Below are 21,968 nucleotides of genomic sequence, written 5' to 3' on the forward strand. Positions count from 1 at the left end.
CCACCCAACAAAACCAAGGTCATTGTCCCGTGTCGCATTCCCTCAGGGGCCCCCAGTGCCTGCTTGGTCAACTGGTGCTACTGAGCGTCCCAAAGAGAACTGTGACCCAGAAAGGTAAGGCAGAAAGTTTGAGAAGGGAGGTGTCTGTGGTGTCAGATGCCCAGGGCGATACGCTGACAAACGCCGGGCTTTGTTGTGACTTTGTGCCTTTGGTACGAGCTGTGCCCTCAGCCTGGGCTGCCCTGCACTGGCCAGTCCCTATTTCTCCAAGGCTCAGCCACAAATATTGCTCCCACCCATGAAAATATTATTGTTTCAAATATCACACAGAATTGTTATTTGAAAAATACAAGCCAGGTTTTTAAACTGGTTTTCTACTTCCATATATGTAAATTTTATACCTAACATTTGTAATATATATGTTTTTGTATTTGCAATTATATATATAAAATGTGTAAATTTGCATATAAACATGTAAAATACCAACATGGTATCATACTATGTATAAGTTTGTAACTCATTTTCATTCACTATATAATAGGTATATTTTATATCGATATAAGTATAGATTTAAATAAGTTTTTTTCAAAATGAAATTTAAAAAAAGTATAAAACTAGGAAATGCTCATTGCAAAAAAAATATAAATAGTACTAAAAAATAGAAGAAAGCAAACAACACAGAAAGGAATTCTAGAGAGAACCATTATTACTATTTTGGCAAAGATCTTTACACACACACACACACACACACACACACACGTTGTTATATAAATAAGCTCAAAATATATATACTGTTTTGAAAACTTTTTAAAAAATTTAGCAAGGTCTTGGAGACAGCCTTCCATGTTAATATACATAGCACGAGACCAATCTTTTTAATGACGACATAATACATATTATTGTGAGATTGTAACTATTTGACTGAAATGCTAATGATGAACATTCATTTTTCTGGTTTTCAGGATTGTGAACGATGCTGTGACGAACATCTCGTACAGAGAGAATTCTTTCTGGAATAAGAAAGAAATAGACTGAAAAATCAGTATGTACAATTTTGGAGGTCCTGTATGACCACAATTCTGTTAAAAAATGCACACCACAAAAAGGTGAAAGTTCAGCCAACATTCACACAGGTAATTTCTGGGCAGGGGGACCAGGAGTGGTTTTATTCTTTTGTTTATTCTTCTGTCCTTCCAGATTTTTCTATTGTAAAGCTGTCTTATTATGGTCTTTCGTTACATTGACTCAAGTAGAAATGTATTTTCACAATGCACGAGAGATACGGGTTTTTTAACGACTCTGGTGTCACCTCTAGCGACGCTGTCTTGCCTGTTTCCTCTGCAGCACACTTGGTTCCATCACTGGCCACTGTCATATGTCTTCATGTCCCCTCTGTCAGAGGGCTGTCAGTCCCTCCATCTTGTCCCTAAGTTAGCCCCAGCTGGACCCCATAGGTGTTCAGTGGGTATTGCTGATTGACTCCAAGGGTGAATTGGAGGCCAGGTAGTAATGATTCATTGTCCAAGGGTTGCCGCCTCAGGTGACAACTGCGTTGCATTTAACACAGCCTGGACATCTTCGTGTTGTGAGCAAAGTGGTTTCCAGCTTGTGAGGAAGAAGCCTGGAGGGTTACACAGGGACAAGGAGGCATTTCCTGCCTCGGGCCCATCGGAAGACCCCGGGTATCCTTCCACTTTCAAGCAGGCAGCCGCCTGTCCTCAGCTCCCAGCAAAGACCTGGCTGGAGGGAAGCTTGTTGTCCCCTCCCCTGGAAAGTCCAAAGGACACAGAGGATGTCTTCAGTATTTCCATAGAGGTCACTGAGTGGGCTGCTGTATGTTTGCTTAGTGCTGAGACACTTCCTCTTTCATTTGTGTCTCGTTCAAGTCCTCCCCACCCCCGCCTTCTTGGAGACTGAAAAGGGGAACGTGAAAGAAAAACTGAAAATTTCCGAAGTAGCTGCAGCACGGGAGACCAGAGTGTCGTCCTTCAGCGGTGGCAAGGGGAGTAACTCACCCAGGTGGATCACGGCACTCTCCAGAGGTCACAGAGGCCGCTTGGCCTGCTCTTTCTTCCAAGCCGAGTTTGTTAGTTCCCACCAAGTAGTCCCAAATGCTGCAGGAGACCCTTGGGACCCCATACTTATTTTTTAGGAGCGACATTCTTAAAGTAAAAACTAGGGTCTACTTTTGTTCACTTCGTTGAGTTTATTGTATTCATTTCCAAGATAAATATGGATATATATATTACACACACACACACACACACACCACACTGCGGTAGCTTTTGGAAACTGACTGAGGCACAGAAAAGAACTTGCCTGACAAGACATCAAAGAACTGCAAAAGAAGCCACAGCACCAAAGGGCTGAGTGACTGCTGAGCAATATGTAGTATGATTGATGATAAGCACCCATTTGCACCAGAAAGTTGAAGTTAAACCATAACAGTTTGTTCCGGGAAAGAGTAACTGTAGTCACAAATCATAAATAATAAAAGATAGAAAAATCTTCTTTTAACCTAATGGACTGAAAGATTTCTTGCTCTTCATTTCTGCTAATGGCCTCTCTCCCTTGGAACTACCAGGGCTGGCCCATTACAGGCAAATCAAGCCTCAGTTTGCAAGCAGGACATGGTCCAAAAGATCAGTTCAGTTACATGTGGGCTGTTTGGAAGGCCGACTGTGTTTGCCCTAGATGCCGTGTTTCCAGGGTGACTGGTGCTCAGGTTCACTTGCATGTACTGTCCGACCCTACTGTACCTGGGCTCTGGGTCTTTGAGGACAGGTTGTGTGCAGTGCAGGAGGGAGAAAACATGCCAACTCTCACTCTCCACGTCGAGCTCTGGCTCTGAGCACAATGTAAGTGTAAGCCAACTTTCTTTTCCATCCTCCCAGCTCCCTGTGGCATCCAGGTCCCTGTGTCCTAATGGCCCTGGATCACAGCACCCTCCCCAATCTGCCTTACCTCCTCTGGGCTGCTCTTCTGCTAAGGGACTCTGTGACCCCAAATTACCCACCTACTCCCACTTCCTGACCAATCAGTCTACCATTTCCTCAGATCAGCTAAGAGCTAGAAAATAAGCACACTGAGCAGATATGAATTCATACTAGAATGACTAAAACCCACTTAATGTATTCTCGTGTTAAAACAGGTTGGTTATAGTATGTGAGAGTCATTGTGGGCAGTAAGATGTAGGGGTTGAAAACAGGCCTTAAGGACTCAGAATCTGCATACTCATTAGTGGGACTCTTAAGCTACTTACTGTACCCTGCTTCCAGAATACTGGCAGTCAGTTAGAAAATGATCCTTCCTGGGAAAACATGGGATGGTCACAGGTTCAGATACTGGGTAATCTCCCCTCAGTGAATCAGCTGGTTCTCTGGCAGATCACCTCTGAGAAACCCCAATGGATAAACCCCAATTTCATGCACACAGAACCATCAACTAGCTTTTTGAGCCTCATGATGAAATCTTAACAGATAGCCAAGGGTCACCAGAGGTTTGTGGAAAGTTCTAACATGAAAAAAAAGAAAAATAAAGCAGAACAGAGGAAACAGCAGAACAAAAGTAGTATAGTTAATAGCCATAGAGAGATAAGATCTCTTACCAATGAAAGGAGAAAAGGTGCAAAATAAACAATCAGAACAAGAAAGGGCTTTTGGGCTATTAAAGAATACAATGTTTCAAAATAAAGATTCAAAAGAAAAGATAGAATACAGTGGATGAAAACTTCAGAAAATAGTATACAATGATAGATGGAAAAATATGAAAGAAAAGGTGAGGAAGTCCCACATCCAGCGAAAAAACAGAGGGAAGGAAATTATAAAGAAATAATATAAGAAAATTTCTTAGATAAGTCTCAAGATTGAAGGGCCTACTGAGTGAACAACAAAATGAATGGGAGAAAAGGCTCAGAGCAGGGCACATCTTTAAAAAGTGTATAAACTTTAAAAACTTAGAGTTGGCCTGTGGGGTGGGGATTGCTACATATCATTACAACCCTTTTAGTACTATTTGGCTTTTGAAAACACATACTTGCAGTATTTTCATATATTTAGTAGTTTTTAAATAAAACCGAAGAACTAGGAAAATGAAAAGTAGATTGGTTATTAATCGAAATGAATCTCTAATTATTGGAATGTCAGGGTGAGTAAAATTCAGAGACTAGATAGAAAATGGATTGGGGGATATTGACAGGGTACAATTAAAACACGAGTTTATACTGATATGTATTTTTAAGCTTGAAATTATTTCAAAATAAAGTTTTGTCAATTTGATAGGTAAGCAAAAGTATTAGAGTGGTTTTCATTTTGTTGTAATTATTAGTAAAGTTAATGGAACACGTTTATGTTAATGGTTCTTTCTAACGATCTGTTTTTGTTCTTTATTCATTTTACGTCCTGGTGTCCATCTCTTCCCTATTGATTTGTAAAAGCCATTTAAAAATTCTCATCTGTCATATATATATGTGTATGTGTGTGTATGTATATATATATATATATATATATATATATATATATATATATATATATATATAGCATTTATCTCCTGCTTTCTGTAGCCTTCTAATTTTGTTACAAATTTTGCTTTTTAACCTTGAATGACTGGCATATACACACATTTCTAAAAACCAGAACCTATAGTTATCCTAGAAATGTAGATATCCTGTGGTTCATTCTGCAACTGCATATTTTAATGGACAAAAAAATCTTAGTGACAATCCCATCCTAGATTTAGCAGTCGACCCTTCCCCGTTCCCTGATTATGTATACTTTTTCTCCAAATCACCTATTATCCTGGCATCCTTGGTAATAGAAAATATCTTTTTATTATTTAAAAATACAAAAAACTTTAAAAGAACACCCAGCACTATGTTTTTTAAAACTAAATATTAAATACTTTGAGACTGTGCAGAAATACGGGATCCTAAGATTTTTGGGGCAATCACAAAGTTTTTTATGCAGAAAACCAATTTAAGCAGTTTAAATGCAAAATGAAGAATACTTGTTAATGAAATACAAATAACTGAATGAAAACCAATGAATACCTTTTATGTTCCAGACACCTTAAGTAAAAGTCTTTACCCTCAAGCATCTCACAGTTTAGAAAGAAGACTTTTAGGAGTTAGGTTACACTCCTGGAGGGTAAGAACAGTGATAGCAGATATGCACAAGACAATGAACTTTGCAGAGGAGGGAGTTTTGTCTTGAGGGGGGGTGGGGTTAGGAAGATCTTTATGGAAGAGGTGATAACTGAGCTAAAGAAGCCTCTCAGGGATATCAGAAGGACATTCAACCAAAAGGCACAAAGTCCGAAGTTACTTATTTGATCCCTAAAGCTCTATAAGTTCGGTGCTGTTACTATCTCTGTTGTACAAACCAGGGAAGAGATTCATAACAGGTTGAATAACTGATGCAGGTCACATGCTAACAAGTGGAAGTTCTGGGGTTCAAACACAGACCAGGATCTTAGCCCCTGTGCTACACTGACTCTTGTGATATCCCGAAATAGGCATTCCATCAAAAGGCACAACATCCAAGAATGCCCACCACTTCTCAGACATGGTAAGACTGATGCATCAATGTTCTCAGTTTGAAATTTGGAGAAGACATGGTGTGAATGCATTCCATGGAAGAATGGGTTCAGGTAAAGATATGGATATGGACACTATGGTCAAAGGATGAATTTTGAGATTTCAAAATCCAGGGATGAACAAATGAGAGGCTGGGGCAATCATTGGAATTTAAAAGATGAAATATTCACAAAGTAAAAGTCCTCTAAGGACAGTCAACAAGGGGTTATAGGTGGAGAAGATAATTAGACAACTGCTGATGTCATCAAAAACTGTGTGTGTGTGAGTGTGTGTGTGTGAGTGTGTGTGTGTGTGTGTCCTTCCTGGAGATTGGGAACGAGAATTAGGATGAAGAAACACCAGAGTATGGTAAAAACGTCCTGAACTTCAAAAGAATAGAGGTTGCTTTGTAGCAGGAGAACAGTGGCTTGGAGATGAAAAACAGAGCTTAGGACTGTGTTTGAGTGAAGTTTCAGAAGGAAGAAGTGACGACCAGGGAGGAAAGTTGGGGGTCCCTTAAGGTGAGGTCTTGGAAGAGAACCCATAGAAAAAGGTGGAGGTTTGAGGAAACGGGGTTGTAACGGAATAGAGCGCCCCGGGGGTTCCTTTGTCGGAAGGTGCTCGGATGGACTGAGTGGAGAGCATGGGGCAAACCTGGGGAGACTGATCCGAGTGGAACAGGTAGGAGGGTATGGGGGAGGGTGGGCTTGTTCGGAGGCCTGCTAGAGGCCCATCCCCTGGAAGGGAGACGGGATGTCCGTTAGATCGTGATCTGTCCTTGGCAGTACCCAGTGGCTTTAGCCAGCTTGACCAGCGGCCATGTCCTAACGTCCGGTGGGCAGTGCGATGCACGAGGGAGCAGTACAAGGGTGGGTCAGGGGGTCCTCTGCTTCGACACGTCAACTTCCCAGGACAGACGTGGGCCTAGAGCATCAGAGCTCCGTCGTCGTTCACATGAGAACAGCGAGGCTCAGAGAGGTTAAGCGGCCTACCTAAGGCCACATAGCTACTTCCGTCCCCACGTTAACCCGGGGCTTCTTCTGCTGCACAGCCTCGCTTCTGGCAGACGCAATTTTGGTCTTTCCAGCAGTAGAGAGACACCGAGACTCACCCCCTAGATAAAAAGAAACCCTGTCGGCGTCATGTGGGCCAGAAAACCGCCTCTGTCTCGCTCGCTACCCCACACGCTGCACCTGCGCATCGCGGTTGCGGCCGGCGCTTCCCCGCGCCCGCGCGCCTGCAGCCGCCGCAACCAAATAAAGAAGGGAAAGTACAGCGGCTGAGGGCACCCGGGAACGCGCGCCGGGGCGATGCGTCAACCTCCGGCCACGGCTGAGTTATTTTCGATCAGGCTGGTAAATTAGTCACCCAGAGGGCACTTCTCAAACCTACGGCCCACCGAGCACGTTCACAAACATGCAAACCCGGCGACGCGGGCGCGGCACCAGGGGGGAACCGCTGCCGCCTGACACGGCCTCCGGCGCCGGGCGCCTCGCACCAGCTTCCCCAAGGCCCAGCACCGCCCGAAGCCTGACTTGGACAGAGTAGTGGAGACGCCACCGCGAGGGCCAACTTGGAAAAGGCGACCGCGGGAGCCGATTCCGGCGCCTCGTCGCCCCCTGGCGGGCCTCCTCTACTCTGGGAGACAAAGGCCGCTAACGCCGCTAAGACCAGGACACTGCGCATGGGAGAAGACCTAACGCTACGGGGCGTGGCAAGGGCGTGACGGGCGCAAAGGGGCGGGGCAGGGAGGGATGGGGCGTGGCGTGGCGCGAAGGGGCGTGGCGTTGGCGCGAAGGGGTGTGGCGAGGCGTAGGGCGTGATGCGCACGCGCGCCGGGGCCGCCGCGGTAGGCGGGCTGTCTGGCGACGTCGAGGCCTAGAGTGGCGCAGGTAGTGCGGTGGCAACGTCAGAACCGGGCGGGAGCTGCCGGGGCTGGGCTGCCCATTTTAGAGGATGGGGACGGTCGCCGTCGGTGGGGTGGGAGGAGCAGGTGGGTGGGGCAGCCGCGGCGGAAGCAGGGAGGACAGCGGGGGCGGTGGTGTCTCCTAGAAGCAAGGCCCAGCCTGTGAGGAAGCTCCTCAGGGAGCAAAGATAAAGCGAGAGCCGCTGGGGGAATCCCCTACTCCACCCCCCACCGGGGACCCGGTCGTGGCTGCGTGTGGCCAGGCCCCAGCTGCGAGTTGCTCTAGGCGACCAGCTCTGGTGACTAACGTGTCCTGATTTACCCTTGTGCTGGTTTTAGCACTGACAGGATTGCAGGCCATCAACCGACTGAAGTGACCCTATTTTGGATGCTACCGCCCCACCTGGAGTAGACCTGGGAGGCTTTTTAATTTGTCTTTTTTTTTTTTTTTTTAGCACTACTCTAAATATTAGGGCGAAGGCAGCCCAGGCAACACCTTTCCGACCAGGCCCAGACACGCCTGTCCCACCAAGGTAAACACTTCAAGGGGCATCTTTCTCCCTGAAGATAGGAAGAATACAGGCCGGCACATCTTGCTTGTAGAAGCCACATTTCAGGCCACTTGTTGAGCAGCGTGAGGATGTTTCTGTGCTCCTGTCAGAGCATTGATAGCGACCCCTAGGATTCAGATGTCCTAACCTGAACAGCCATTAACGTAAATTTTCCCATCAACAGTCTATCATGACAGTGGAAAAATCTAGATAACTCGAAAATACGAGAGGTTCCAGACAGGTGTCCAATTTTTTTCCTTTTCTGACTCAGAAAGCCTCGAGGTGGAACAACTGTTTGACCCACTCATGTGGAAGGATGAAAGCTCTACCTAAGAACACAGAGTGAATGGAAGAGACCTGTCACTGTGAGTCTGGCTTTTGATTAGTCACCTGATGTCTTCCCCAGGGTGACATGACTTTGAGATCATAAACTTCAGTGGCTGAGGTATATTAATAATATCAGCCTGCAGTGAAATTATGGAATCGGGAAGCCTTACATTAGTTCTCTGTTTGGTCTTGGACATCTTTGAGTCACATTGGGAAGGATGAGTATTTCTCACATGGCCTTAATGAGTCAATTCACAATATTGTTATTACCCAAATGACAAAAGGAAATCGGAAATCAGGTCATGCTCTTAGGGTTACCACTAGTTTTTATAATGGGATCAAGTACCATAAGAGATGGAAGAATGAATTTCATGATTTTCTTTTCACTTTTTCAGATACCCTCCCCCAAGAAATTGATTGGAAATGGTGAAAGCAAACAGTAGTTTGGTGTGGCCCCTCTAAGGCATTAGCAATCAGTCATTCCATTCTAGGGAGAAATTAGAGATGCATGTGGAGGAAAGGTCGGTTAAAGTCACCCACATGCGTATGCATTTTATATTTGACTAGATGTGTTTTCTTGGTAGATGCAAACGGTACGGCACTCTGAGGAGACACTAAGAACAGCTCTCATCTCAAAGAACCCAGCGCTTGTATCCCAGTATGAGAAGTTAGAGGCTGGAGAACGGCGTTTGATGAATGAAGCCTTCCAGCCAGCCAGTGATCTCTTTGGACCTATTACCGTGCATTCTCAATCAGATTGGATCACCTCCCATCCTGAGCCTCCCCAAGACTTTGAAGAGTTTTTCAGTGATCCTTACAGAAAGACACCCTCTCCAGAGAAATGCAGTATTTACATACAGTGCATTGGTATATATATTGTAATATTGCTGGATTTGGTTTGGCTTTGCAATGGTGGTGTTGCCAGGGAGACTTTGGGCTTTTGACCTTATTCCAGGGGACAGTTTATATGGTCATTTCTGACATTCATTCCAGTGGTAGAAGTTTTGTAACCAAACTGCCTTAAAAGAGGACATTTTGTTTCTAGCTCATATTTACATCAATGAGTGATAAAGGTGTTTTAATTTGTCTTTTTTCTGAAAACTTGGCGTCAGTTTGTTTTTAACCCCAAATTTTTAATTATAGACCCAGGTAAAGACAATATTTTAACCATCTTAAAGTCTGTGTTTAAATTTGCTTCCATGTCATAGGACCTCTGGGAAATACCCAAATTATCAGTGAAGAATATGTTAAATGGCTGAAGGGCTACTGTGAAGCATTTTTCTATGGCTTGACGGTAAAACTCCTACCACCGGTTTCTGTCTCTGCAACGAAGTGCTCTTTTAGAGTCAACGAGAACACACAAAACCTACAAATACATGCAGGTGAATTAAACGCCTTAACAATTTGAGTTGAGTAAGGGATATGGAGATACATATAAAACTCATGTACATTCCTTTTTAAAATAGGGCACATCCTGAAGTTCTTGAAAAAGAGGAAACCTGAAGATGCCTTCTGTGTTGTGGGAATAACAATGATTGATCTTTACCCAAGAGACTCCTGGAATTTTGTCTTCGGACAGGCCTCTTTGACAGATGGTATTCTTTTTTTGACATGGTGGTAGAAAGTTCAAGTTGAGAATATTTGAAGGTGTTGAATGAGGGAAGAAATTCCAACCAATTGTGATTTTGATACTTAAAACTGTATGATATTTCTAGTGCATCACCATGCTGCAGTGAGAAGTGTGTTGTTGATAGATTTGGATGACATGGGTTCCTCCGAGGTCTCCCGTGCAGTTAATAATACCTAATTCAAGAGTCATTTTGAGATAATTTACATAGAAGTGCTGATATATATAAAGTGTGTGTATGCCTGGTGCATATACAGGCAGGCATTCACAACAGATGGGAAATGTAAGTAATTCAGTAGCAAGATGAATTAAATTAAGGATATTTGAACTGTCATTAACATAAGTGAAAATCTTGCTAATTGTTTTTCAACTCTTTTTGTAGTCACCTTGCATAGAGTACCACAGACTGCTTTATAAGTTTATGCCTCTCATCCTGTGTCTTTCAACATTTTGCTATTTTTTTGGGAAAAAAGTGAACTTCAGTGTTTGAGATATAATAAACTTTGACTCATTAGGAACACCGCATGTGGGAAAGCATCCGGAAGCAAATCATATTTTTGCCTATATTTTTATTTTTTTTGCCTCTCTGCACTTCTCTTCTCCCCAGACCTCCATTTTGCTCTTATTTCTCTACCTTTATTCTCCAGGATCTAAGACAGGTTTGAAGGGGAAAAGTCCAGTGATTGGGGAGTAAGTACCAGGGACTGGACTGTATGAGTACCAAGTTTATGGACTGTCTGCATGTTACTTTAGCCTCTCTGTGACAGATGTTTCTTTTGATCAGATATCTTTCTCTCTTACCCATTCATCAGAAGTCAGGGCCCAGGTTATATATCTTTCTCTCTTATGCATACGAAGTGGGGGCCCGGGGCAATAAAGAGTCTCATCTTCCTACCAACTTTATCCTGAATTTTCCATTACATTTTTATAGCCCAGCCCACCCCCAAGACCCTGTCAGCACACTCTGTTGGAGACTTGGGTCATTGCTGTGTTCCTGAGTTTTGTTTGAGCTAACTATCAGAATTAAATTTGTGTGAGCTAAATGTTTTCTTTTATCGTTAATCTTATAGAAATTAAAGCATTAAAAAATTTGAAAACTATGTCTAGATATTGCTACCTGTTGTGTCTTATACATTTGAGGAGGTCAGGAAACATTTCCCTGAAACTATTTCCACTTTATTTGTTTTTTAAAATTAAGTTTCTTAGAAATTGCATGATATACAAGATAGTAAGATAGCAGGATTGATCTGCCATGCAGTGACTTTATTCTCTCCTTTCCAAGAGTGAGGTGAGCTTTGAACCAAGAGAATTGGACAAACCAAGTTGCACTGGACAAACATCATGAAATCATTTCCATAACAAAAACATTCATATTACTTTCAAATAACAACTGAAAGAGAGGCACAAATAAAAGTGAGAACATAAACAAGTCATATTATAAAGCAGTTGCCTGTAGAATGACTTGTAAATCAAACGTTGTTCCTCATTTGTGTAAAGATGGTTGATACGAGCCTTAAGACCTAACACAGGAAGTCAGTTACAAGAGTGTTTATTCTGGTTTATTCACCCAACACCAGGCACATAATAAGAGTTGTGCTGTGCTTAAAAGTGGGGAGGAGGGGCAAAGGTTCTCTGTGTTCTGTCTAAAGGCCTGGTCCAAAACATGGTCTCCAAACATCGGGGGCAGTGCGTGGCAAGGGGTTTTCTCAGCAGCGTCGCATGAGCGCAGTACAGGCACACTCACTGACACACAGGACATGGGGATCTGTTCATTGTGTGTTTAAAGGGGAAAGTCACGAGCATGTGTTGTTCATGTGATCATTTCTTCTTTGGTGTACTTGATTTGGACTACTCCTTGCGGGGGCGGGGGGAACTTTTGTGGGAAAACAAAGCCCACTGGAACTTCTAGTTTCTCAAGAATTTGACCTCAGGACCATTGAGTGTTCTAGGGCAGGGCAAATTGGATAGTACAAGAAGGTTTTGATAGGGACATCTGGGGCAAAAGTCCTCCTTTGTCTTGGCACGCCTCTAGCATACTGGACTGCATGGACGAGGAGGACAGATATGCATTCATTGACCAGATGCCCCAGCAGGCTGTCCTTTGGTCTTTCCTTCAGGAATCTTACTCTCATTCTGTGTGGCTTGTCCTTTTTTTGTAGGTGTGGGGATATTCAGCTTTGCCAGGTATGGCAGTGATTTCTACAGCTCACGCTACAAAGGCAAAGTGAAGACACTGCAGGAAAAATCTTCACATGACTATTCCGTTTTTGATAACTATTACATTCCTGAAGTGACTAGTGTTCTACTGCTTCGGTCCTGTAAGGTGAGTTGTTTGAAAAACCCAACAGGGGTAGTTTTTAAAGGGAACTTAATTTCCTAAGTTGTACAACAACAATCCTGAAGGTAATATTATCAATGAGTCTGTATCGTTTGTATATTTTTCGTGGCTATTGCTTGACTGAAATGATCAATAAAACCAGAATTTAAATGTATACCTTCATATGGAAATTTACAGTAGCTATGCTAGATTTGTGTCCTGTTAGTTACATGCAGCTTTGTCTGTACCCACATCCTCACCATTAGCTTAATTCCAGAATTCTGGTATGAGTAGGTGACCTACTCTTTCAGGCTGCCATGGTCATCAGGTAAAGCTGCCTTGCTGGGGCCTGGAAGACCTCTGCTCTCTGGCTTCAGAAGGAGAATGGCCTTCCTGTTGGGCTCCCGGCTCCCTTCTGCTGCAGTTAGTTCTACTGACAGTTGCAGAAGTCTCCCGCACCGCTGCACTTTGAAAAGCTTGTCTCCTCATATTTTCGTTTCCCAAAGCCAGGGGCATAGGCTTTTCTGCTCTCTCCAGTACTCACTCCTTTGGGGTTGGAGAACTCCACTTCACAGAACAGTGTTTTCAATATATGTCCCCTGCGTCAGCATCACCTGGTGTGCTCATTAACATGCAGGTCAAGCCCCTCCTCCTAGACCTCCTGACCCAGCATCTCTGGGGAAAGGGCCCCAGGATCTAAACAGTAACACGGATCTCGCTGGTCTGGAGCAATGGCCCTCAATCAGTGGCAGTTTCACCACCCAGGAATCATTGGGCAATGTCGGGAGACATTTCTGGTTGTCACAGTTGGGGAGGGGATGCTCCTGGCATCTATCCTGTTTCCCCGAAAATAAGACCTAGCTGGACCATCAGCTCTCATGCGTCTTTTGGAGCAAAAATTAATATAAGACCCGGTATTATATTATACCCAGTCTTATAGTAAAATAAGACCAGGTCTTATATTAACTTTTGCTCCAAAAGACGCATTAGAGCTGATGGTCCGGCCAGGTCTTATTTTCGGGGAAACAGGGTAGTAGGTCTGTCCAGGGATGCTGCTCAGCATCATACAGGGCACAGCACGGCCTCCTTTCCCCAGAGAATGATCCCACCAAGCGGATCGTGGTCTTGAGGTTGAGAAACCCTGGTCCAGGGTTAATTAAGTAAAGGATAGTGAGGAAGGCAGTAAGACATTGAAGGAAATGAGGGACTAAGTCTTGGGCAGATTCCTGTCAGTTTGTTTCTTGGAAAAGCAAGAAAAAGAAGGGTGTGTAACTGACTGCTGCTGATGGTGGCGCTATAAAGCCTCAATGCGAATGTCTTGCAGACTCTAACCCATGAGATTGGACACACATTTGGAGTTCGACACTGCCAGTGGCTCTCATGCCTAATGCAAGGCTCCAACCACTTGGAAGAAGCCGACCGGCGCCCCCTGAATCTGTGCCCCATCTGTTTACGCAAGTTGCAGTGTGCTATTGGCTTCAACATTAGAGACAGATACAAAGTAAATCCGGGGGTTGTCAGGAAAGGGGAAGTGGTTATACAAGTAGCAAACTACAATTTTTTTTATAGGGTTGCTCTCCGAGCTGTCATTTATTAGAGGAAATTAGTACATAGGTAAGCAGGAAGTTGCCGCTTTAAGAAAAACATGCAAAGAAATAGCCTCCTTAAAAACTTTGACTTGCCTCCGAGTGCCTCACACTTGTTCAATGAGAAATGGGGGAAAAGGTTTCTGTATTTTCCATTTGTTTAGGGCAAGAGAGCTTGACTTTGCAGAAGGTAATAAATATTGCTACATGTGGTAAAGTTCATTTTGAAAAACTATCTAAATATGTGGCGGTGATTTATCATTCCAAATATGAGAGAAAGGTTTGATATTCATTAGAAGGAAAAGATTTTGAGAAGGAAGAGGGAAAGTACATAATCTTGGTATGTGTGCGAATGTATGTGTCCACACCTTCCCACAAACATGTCAGTCTACATCAGGTGACTACTCATGGGCACGGCCCCTTGTTCAGTGACTGCAGGGCTTGTACACATATCTCCATGTGCATGTGTCTACCCTTAGCTGTGTGTGCACTTACGTATGTGTGCACATTCACATCAGATAAAAAGCACAGTATAATATGACACATTTAGCAAGTTGAGAAAAGAAAACACTTGTCCTCGCACCCTAAAAAACTGCGAGGATTAGTGTATTTCTTTTTAATCTCCTCTGCATACTTGCGACTGTCATTTGTAATTATAGTTTGTGTATTTTTGGTCCATGCTCTTTCACTCAGTATGTCAGCGCATATTCATAGGCCTCTTTATCAAATGGAACATCTCCGTGGGGTAATGTAAGTCCGTGACTGAGATAACCGGATTTAGAAGCCAGTGTTTTCTCTTGCCTAAAACTAGTTTGCTGTGCTTTGTTAACAGGAGTCTGTGTTCTGTTTTTCAAGGCGCTGGTGAGGTGGATTGATGAGGAATCTGCTGGCACCCCTGGAGTTACTCCGAAACATAGCCGTGAAGATAGTGTGCATTTGCCCAAACCTGTGGAAGCCTTCAAGGAGTGGAAAGAGTGGATAATCAAATGCCTTGCTGTTGTCCAGAACTAGGCACTGCAACTGGAAGGAATTCAAATAAAGGCTTGCGCACTGTGCTTTCCTTGGGGTAGAGTCCTTCATTGGAATAAACTGTGCACTGACACTGCCCTGTAACGAAGTAACACAGAATAGAAGTGCCTCTAAAGCACCCGAACTTGAACGGAGGCTCATTTTGAATAATGAAAGCTCTAAACTCTTTCTCTTCTGCCTTAGTAGCCTGGTCTGTGGCAGCCAGCACATCACTTCCGTTCTTCAAATGTATTTACAGTCTCCTGAGAGAGCTAGGACTGGCAGAAACTAGTAAGTAAGTGAATACTGTCAGCATTGCTGTATATGTCCCAAGAAAGGATTTTCAAGGAACCTAATTTCCCGGGGATGATTGCTGCTTAAGGTTTTCGAAAGAGGTGGTCCCCCTGTTAGATCCAGCCAGGTGGCCTTCCCCATTCATGTCCGTTCTCCTTTTCTATGAACTTTCTGTACATTCTGGGCTGCCTTACCTCCTGTTTTTCTTTCCTTAGTGTCAGCTTCGCCCTGAAAGAAACAACAGCTTGTGTTGGCTTTTAGCAGCTTAAAATGTGACCTCTCTAGAATATTTCAAATGAAAATAAGAGTGGTACTTGTACTACACCAACCTTTGTAGAACAGGTACATTGCAATTGTCAGCTTTACCTGACAGTCATTTGTGAGGGTTCTTGCAAATAATTCGTTACAATAGTCCTTATGTTTATGAGTGTTGCACTTTTTCTATGGGATTAGAGCAGCTGTTGGGTCCATTCCCACAATAATATCTTTCTCACTTCTTTGCAGTAAGTTTACTTGAGTAGGGGAGAGTGTGATGGGGTTACCTGTCGGTGTGCCAAGAATAGTCAGGATACCTGTCAGGCTGTGAACATCAGCTGCATTTCCACGGTGGGGCTCAGGGTGACAATTTTGAATGTGACAAACCATCTTTAGATCAATATGTCCCAGAAATGGAGACATTAGAGCAGATCACTGGACTGAATGCGGTGAGCAGAGATCATTTCCCACTTTCCCATCTTAACCTTGAGGGCGAAACTTCAAGGTAGTTTTTATCACGAACTTTGAAACCTAAATTCTTTCGCTGTTATTATTTATGCAGTATGACTTAAACCATAGTTTATAACTGAATGAATGGATTCCCTTACATTCTACTCCTCTACTTGAGTAACCTGAGTCATTTAGAAAAATAGAAAATGTTGGTTTGTGATTAAAAGCGATTGGAGAGTGAATACTTTATCATTTAATACTGAGAAGTGAACTCATGGAGCATGGACTTTATATACATTCTGGTGTGGGTTTATTTTCCCGAATGATGTATTTCCCCCAAATAATGTACATTTGACCATTGTCCATTCCACTCAGTTTTTTTTTTTTTTTTCATTTTCCTATAAGGTAAGTGCAGTTTTAGTCCTGTAGGTCATTGTTACTGTGATTCTTTTTTGTGTGCTTCCCAGGTATTTTGTTTTTTTATGACTTGAACTGTTGTGGCAACCTTGGTCAAGCAAGTGTATTGGCACTATTTTTCCAGCAGGCTAAGGTGATGGTTAGCAATTTTAGCAATAAAATATTTTTTAATTAAGGTATGTACATTGTTTTTTAATATATAATGCTATTGCACACTTTATAATAGACTACGGTTTAGTGTAAACATAGCTTTTATATGCACTGGGAAATCAAAAAGTTGTGTCACTGGCTTTATTGCGATATTCCTTTTATTACTGTGGTCTGGAAACAAACCCCCAGTATTTCCGAGGTATGCCTGTAGTTACAAACCTAAAAGAACTCAGATTTGGCAAGGTGTGTAAATTAGGGGTTACAGTTGTCTTGTAGGGTGTCATGCGAGGTCTCTGGTCCCACTCCCTGCATAAGAACACAGGATATGGTGAGGCCAAAAAGGAACACCCACGGAGCCATAGATAAGGGAGTCATACCACTATAGTCTGGCTGGTGGCTGGGTTGGAGACACAGGAAACAGGATCGACACGATCTGCAACCTGCCGTCCACTTCTCTGCCAACCAACCAACCCCACTTGCTAACTGCAATCCGCGCTTGCTAGCTCCGCCACCATCTGCTGCTGGCATAGCCACGGCAGTTGTATTAGTGACCAGTGGCTCACTAGTTACAGCTGACGGCCAACTAGCCACAGCTGATGGTCATCTGATCACAGTTGATGGCCATTTACTACCTGAGCCAGAACCTTTCCACGTGAGGCCCAGAGCCTGGAAACTGCGCTCCTGGCTCTGTCCCCACACAGTTATTTTGATAAGATGTAATGCCCATTTGTACCTACTCTGCACTGTGAGACGAGGAAAAAGATCGTGTATTAAAGAATCACTTAGTCTTGTTAAAAATTGGACAAACATTGTTTTTTAACAGGCATTTATTCAGCAATTATCACTTAGTGTGGTGTATAAGTAATTATTGGGTTGTATGTACTTTTGGACAATTTCTTGAGCGTTAAGTTTAAAGATATAATTTGTTTACTGCAACTAAATTTTGTTCCATAGGTAAATCGTTGTAGTTTTAAAACTGGTTTTCATTTAGTAACAACCTGAAGTCTGTGCAGATTTTCCTACTTAAATGTGAATGAACAAGGTATTTAAGAATGAAGATAATAATTGTTCAGTCCACTGCCCAAACACTATTCTAGAAGGAAGGGAGTATGAAATGCTGTTCACATTGGCGCCTATGGAATTAGTAGTATTTCTATAGTCAAGGGAAAGATTCGGTATTTAATGGGGAAGGTTAAACAGAAGGTTCTTGTCCAGCTTGTTCTGTAAAGCGCAAATTCCCCTGACATGAATACTTTTAAACCGCTAACCCTTTAGGGACAGCAGGCTAGGCTGTTCCCTCTGAGGAGCAAGGATCCCAAACCCCAAGCAGGCAGCTGCGGGTCCTCCGACGGCGCGCGCGGGCCCTTCCCCCGCAGGCAGCTGCATAGGTGTCCTGAGCTGCGCCTGAGCGGGGAGCAGGCGCCTGGACCAGCAGCTGTGAGCCAGCGCCCCAGTGAGTCCCTGCTTCTGCTCAGGAGACGTCTCCTCCGTGCAACCAGAGCACAGGCCTGCGACTCCGCCTCCCGGGGCGCTGGAACCACAGGACCGCGGAGGCGAGCACCGTGCCGCACTCTCGAGTCCGCGCTCACGTAGGCTGCGCCCAAGGCTAGGCCTTGGAAAATCAGTCTGGACTTCAGCACAGCAGTAAGTGGAATCAGTTCTTGGGTAGAGCATTTAGAAAGTGCTTTCTCAGAGTTTGAATCTCAGGCGCGTCCTCTGTTCTGACTGAGAGCAGCACTGTCCCATACAAATATAGATGAGCCACATGGTGATTTAAATTTTACCAGTAGCCACATTAGCAAATTTAAAAGGAAGCAGTTGTAATTACTTTCAATCATGTATTTTATTTAATCCAATACATCCAAAATATTATTTCAACATGTCGTTAGTATAAAAACTACTGAGATTATTTTCTAGTTTGGTACTAAGTCTTCAAATTCTGCCGTGTATTTTACATGTACAGCATCGCATAACTCATTTCCGACTGGGCACCTTTCAAGTGCTCAACAGCTTCATGTGGCCCACGGTTACTGTACTGGGCAGCCCCAGCTCTACATCAGTGCCAATGTCTAGTCTGCATGGAAGGATGTACTTAGGAAGCGGAATCAATAGGAGAGAAAAACTTTTTTAAGGAAAAGGTCATGCATGTCTCCTGGCAGTAGTGAGTGTTGACATTCAAGCCGAAAGGGCCCGTGTGGGTCTCGAGTCGGTATTGATTGGCATTTGGATTTTGTTCTCAATGGCGGGTTGTTTTTCACCCTCGCCTTCTATTGCCAAGAGCCTGGTACTTCCTTTAAATAAGTTTTCAGTTTTGGAAAGCAGAATTGTAAAGTGTTAATAATGTGAATATTGCCGAGTTTATTCACAGATGAGGAAACAAGCCCGTAGAGGCTACGTAAACTGTGCGTAGTAACACCGATGGCAGAAACAGGACCAGATCCCATGTTTCCCTGGTTTCCAGTTCTGCTTTGTTTTCACTGTGCTGCCTGACCTCATAAGAAGTAAAATAGCACAAACCTAACCAATTTTTTTGAGACTGTTTATGGAAGGGATTATAAGGTCAAACTTTTCCTTTAACCTCTGTTCTGTTCGAGTGGGGCCATCTGGGGTTGTTTGAAGTCAGAAATCAGAGTACTTTGCTTTAGCACTGAAAAAGAGGTCCATTGTTCAGAAAAGCACTTGCTTACCAGTTGAGGTGTTTTAAAAGAAAGCATCATGAAAAAATGTCTACTAGGCGTAGGTTAAAACAAAATCTGCTCCCGCGATATGTTAAAACGCAGAGCGCTCATTTGCGTATCTACCCCAGTACTCATTTCCACCCACTGTTTAATCTCTGATGGACCTGTTTTCTTCCCTACACTGACCATGTATGTACGACATTATCACTGGGCACTTGGAGACCCACCTCCGATGTTGGAACAGTAGGCTTTGAGCACGGCGCTGTCAGGGTCCACTATGGCGGCCCAAATGCTTCATAGCAGCACCAGACCCTCTTGAGCTGTAATCGGGAATAGATGCCAACATTTTTCTCTGAAAAAGGCAATGAAAAATGAAGAACTCATTCATTCATTCATTGAAGAATATTTTTTGGAGCATCATCTACTATATTCCAGGCCCTGCTCCAAACCTTGGGAACGTAGCAGTGAACAAAAAATTGCTGCCCTAATGTCCTAGTGGAAGAGACAGATACTAGAGGAGTGAACAGATACTTTTACAACACAGTGTCAGAGTAAAGGGATAGAAACACGTGTTGTCTGGGGTAGGATAGTCAGGAATGCCTCCTCGGGTGACATTGGAGGAGACCAAATTGTACTGTCAGATCCTGTACACGTTTAGGGAAGCGTGTACCAGGCAAAGGGAACCAGAGATGCTAAGGCCTGAGGCTTGTGATTTTAAGGAACAATAAGACCAGCGCAGCTAAAGTAGTAAGAACAAGGGGGGAATTGATAGCTTCAGGCCTTATATGAAGAGCCCATTGTTAAGTGTTAGGTTTTACATGTGATGGTGTCTGACTTGTGCTTTCAAATGATTATTGTAAGGCTTCTATATGGAAATGAAGGTCAGGGTGTGGTGGTTGGAAGCAGGCAAAACAGATTATTACAGTAATCCAGCTAAGATTGTACTCGCTTGGATCAGGGGTACTTGGTAGTTTGACAAAAGCAGTCAGGTTCTGAATATATTTAGGAAGTCGAGCCAATAGGATTTGTGGAGGAGCAAGTTTGGAGAGGAGCATCAAGAGTTCTGCTGAGGACTGGCTAAGTTGGAAATGCCTAGTTGGCATTCATCTGCTGTCACAGGGGCCTGTTTAGTAAGTCCAGAGCTCAGTAGAAAAGTCTGGATTCAGAACCAGAGTCATCAGTGTAGGAAGGTACTTAAGAATTTGGTCGAATTCTAGGAGAGTCCGTTGCTAGGATAGTTAGTGTGCTTGTTCTTTTCTTGAGTTGCTGGAAAGGTACGTACATACTATAACTACATGGCCACAGTTTGTATTTTCTCTCAATATTATCTTTGTTGAAAAAGTAAAAAGAATCTCTGGTGAGCTCTATTGTAAAAGCCTTTATAGATAAAGAGTTCTGGGATATCAATTTTTCTGTCTAGTTTACCTTATAGGAAATCCATAGTCACTGAAGTAATTTTGATTTGGATATGAGAGATTTTTTTACATGAAAAGCAAAGTTGCAAGTTCCTGAACTTGTCACTTTTCTTGTTCTGCACTCTGATGGAGTCATTACAGAAACAGAACACCAGGGGGCGCAAGGTTCCTTCCTTATAAGATAACCCACCTGTTGGAGCTCATAGCCCTGCCTTATATAAACATCTATTATCCAAGACAAATTTGAAGACAAACACAGAGTCTCTTTTCTCAATGCGATGTATACTTATAGGAGTGACCTTTAAGCATGTAACACGCCTGATTTGTCTTTAAATTGGTCATTTAAAGTAATGCTCATAACCATTTAAAAATTTAAAGGCAATAGCTTCTAAATACTAGATCCCTGTTAGTGAGCCTTATATCTGGGAGCTTTTCAAAAGGATTCATGATAGTTTCCTCATGAATTTTAGAATATTTGAGGAGTATAGAAATCTAAATGTAATAAATACCTTCCAGTGACTTCAGTGGTCAACTGGGCCAGGGGAACCCTGACTTAGAATCCATTTTCTATTTTGTCATCATGTGTTAAGCTAAAGGAAAGGCAAATGAATGTGCAAAGGCTACATTACACACTAGTGAAGTATATAACTGATAACTTTGTTAGAAGTTTTGGAAACACTATCTGAAGGATGCATTTGTGTTTAAAAGAGCACATGGTCTTAATTCATTACTGGAACAGAGGAATTGTGTTTCGGGAGGGAAACCATCTACATTTATACTCAAACATTATTAAGTCATTAAGGTTAAAGCAGAATCTCTTTAGTCACAGGAGATGAAAATTGATAATTAATGTGCTGTCAGCTGTTTGATCTTTCCTGTCTTAGGCACTTATGCTCTAAGAATCACTTTGACCACAGCGAGCCTTTCCTATCACTCAGGACTATTAGTTTATAGAGCTGTGCCATTGCTGGTACCTATTCATTCCAGTCTCACAGATGCACGGCGCAGGGCTCAGAAACTGCAGTCCACAGGCCAAATCCAGTTCTCTGCTTATGTTTCTTTACAGCCTGCAAGCTAGCTAGTTTTCACATTTTTATGTGGTTGGAAAAAAATCAATTTTTCATGATGTGTGAAGATTTTATAAAATTCAAATTTCAGTATCCATAAATAAACATTTATTGAACTAGCCATGATCATTCATTTGCATATTGTCTAGGGCTGCTTTCACACTATGGCAGCAGAGTTGAATAGTTGTGACAGCCCACGTGGCCTACAGAGTCTTAAATATTTGCTATCTGGATCTTTACAGAAAAAGTTTGTCATTCGCTGGCATGGAGTCTGTGCTATTTACTTAGAGGTAGAACAATTTTTAGGATTATTCTGTGACTGAATATAGACAGCCTTAACTATTTTCA

General features: G+C 43.1%; 2 protein-coding genes across 6 annotated transcripts in view; both read left to right on the top strand.

The window, feature by feature from the left end:
- The first annotated feature begins 6,742 nt into the window (after window positions 1-6,742).
- AMZ2 (archaelysin family metallopeptidase 2) lies at window positions 6,743-14,941 on the top strand. Of its 4 annotated transcripts, none has more exons than XM_019733038.2 (9): window positions 6,743-6,927; window positions 7,934-8,011; window positions 8,301-8,394; window positions 8,941-9,223; window positions 9,565-9,738; window positions 9,823-9,951; window positions 12,143-12,306; window positions 13,625-13,801; window positions 14,742-14,941. In XM_019733038.2, the coding sequence occupies exons 4-9, from the start codon at window positions 8,941-8,943 to the stop codon at window positions 14,895-14,897; spliced, it is 1,083 nt and encodes a 360-aa protein (XP_019588597.2). In that variant the 5' UTR covers window positions 6,743-6,927; window positions 7,934-8,011; window positions 8,301-8,394; the 3' UTR covers window positions 14,898-14,941. The 4 variants fall into 4 exon arrangements, with proteins under 4 accessions (XP_019588597.2, XP_074175869.1, XP_019588596.2 ...); XM_019733037.2 differs by lacking the exon at window positions 6,743-6,927 and adding an exon at window positions 7,327-7,464; XM_019733036.2 differs by lacking the exon at window positions 6,743-6,927 and adding an exon at window positions 7,424-7,565.
- Window positions 14,942-17,836: 2,895 nt separating this feature from the next.
- The window catches only part of ARSG (arylsulfatase G), a 96,198-nt gene continuing 92,066 nt past the window's right edge, over window positions 17,837-21,968 (top strand). Inside the window, exon 1 of one of the 2 annotated variants that reach the window (XM_074319763.1) lies at window positions 17,837-18,104. The gene's annotated coding sequence lies outside the window, so the exon portion shown is untranslated. The remainder of the gene's footprint in view (window positions 18,105-21,968) is intronic. The other variant, XM_019732854.2, reaches the window with a different exon arrangement.

Source organism: Rhinolophus sinicus, linkage group LG15 (genome assembly GCF_036562045.2).
Source record: "Rhinolophus sinicus isolate RSC01 linkage group LG15, ASM3656204v1, whole genome shotgun sequence".
In the NCBI taxonomy this organism is placed as follows: Eukaryota; Metazoa; Chordata; class Mammalia; order Chiroptera; family Rhinolophidae; genus Rhinolophus; species Rhinolophus sinicus.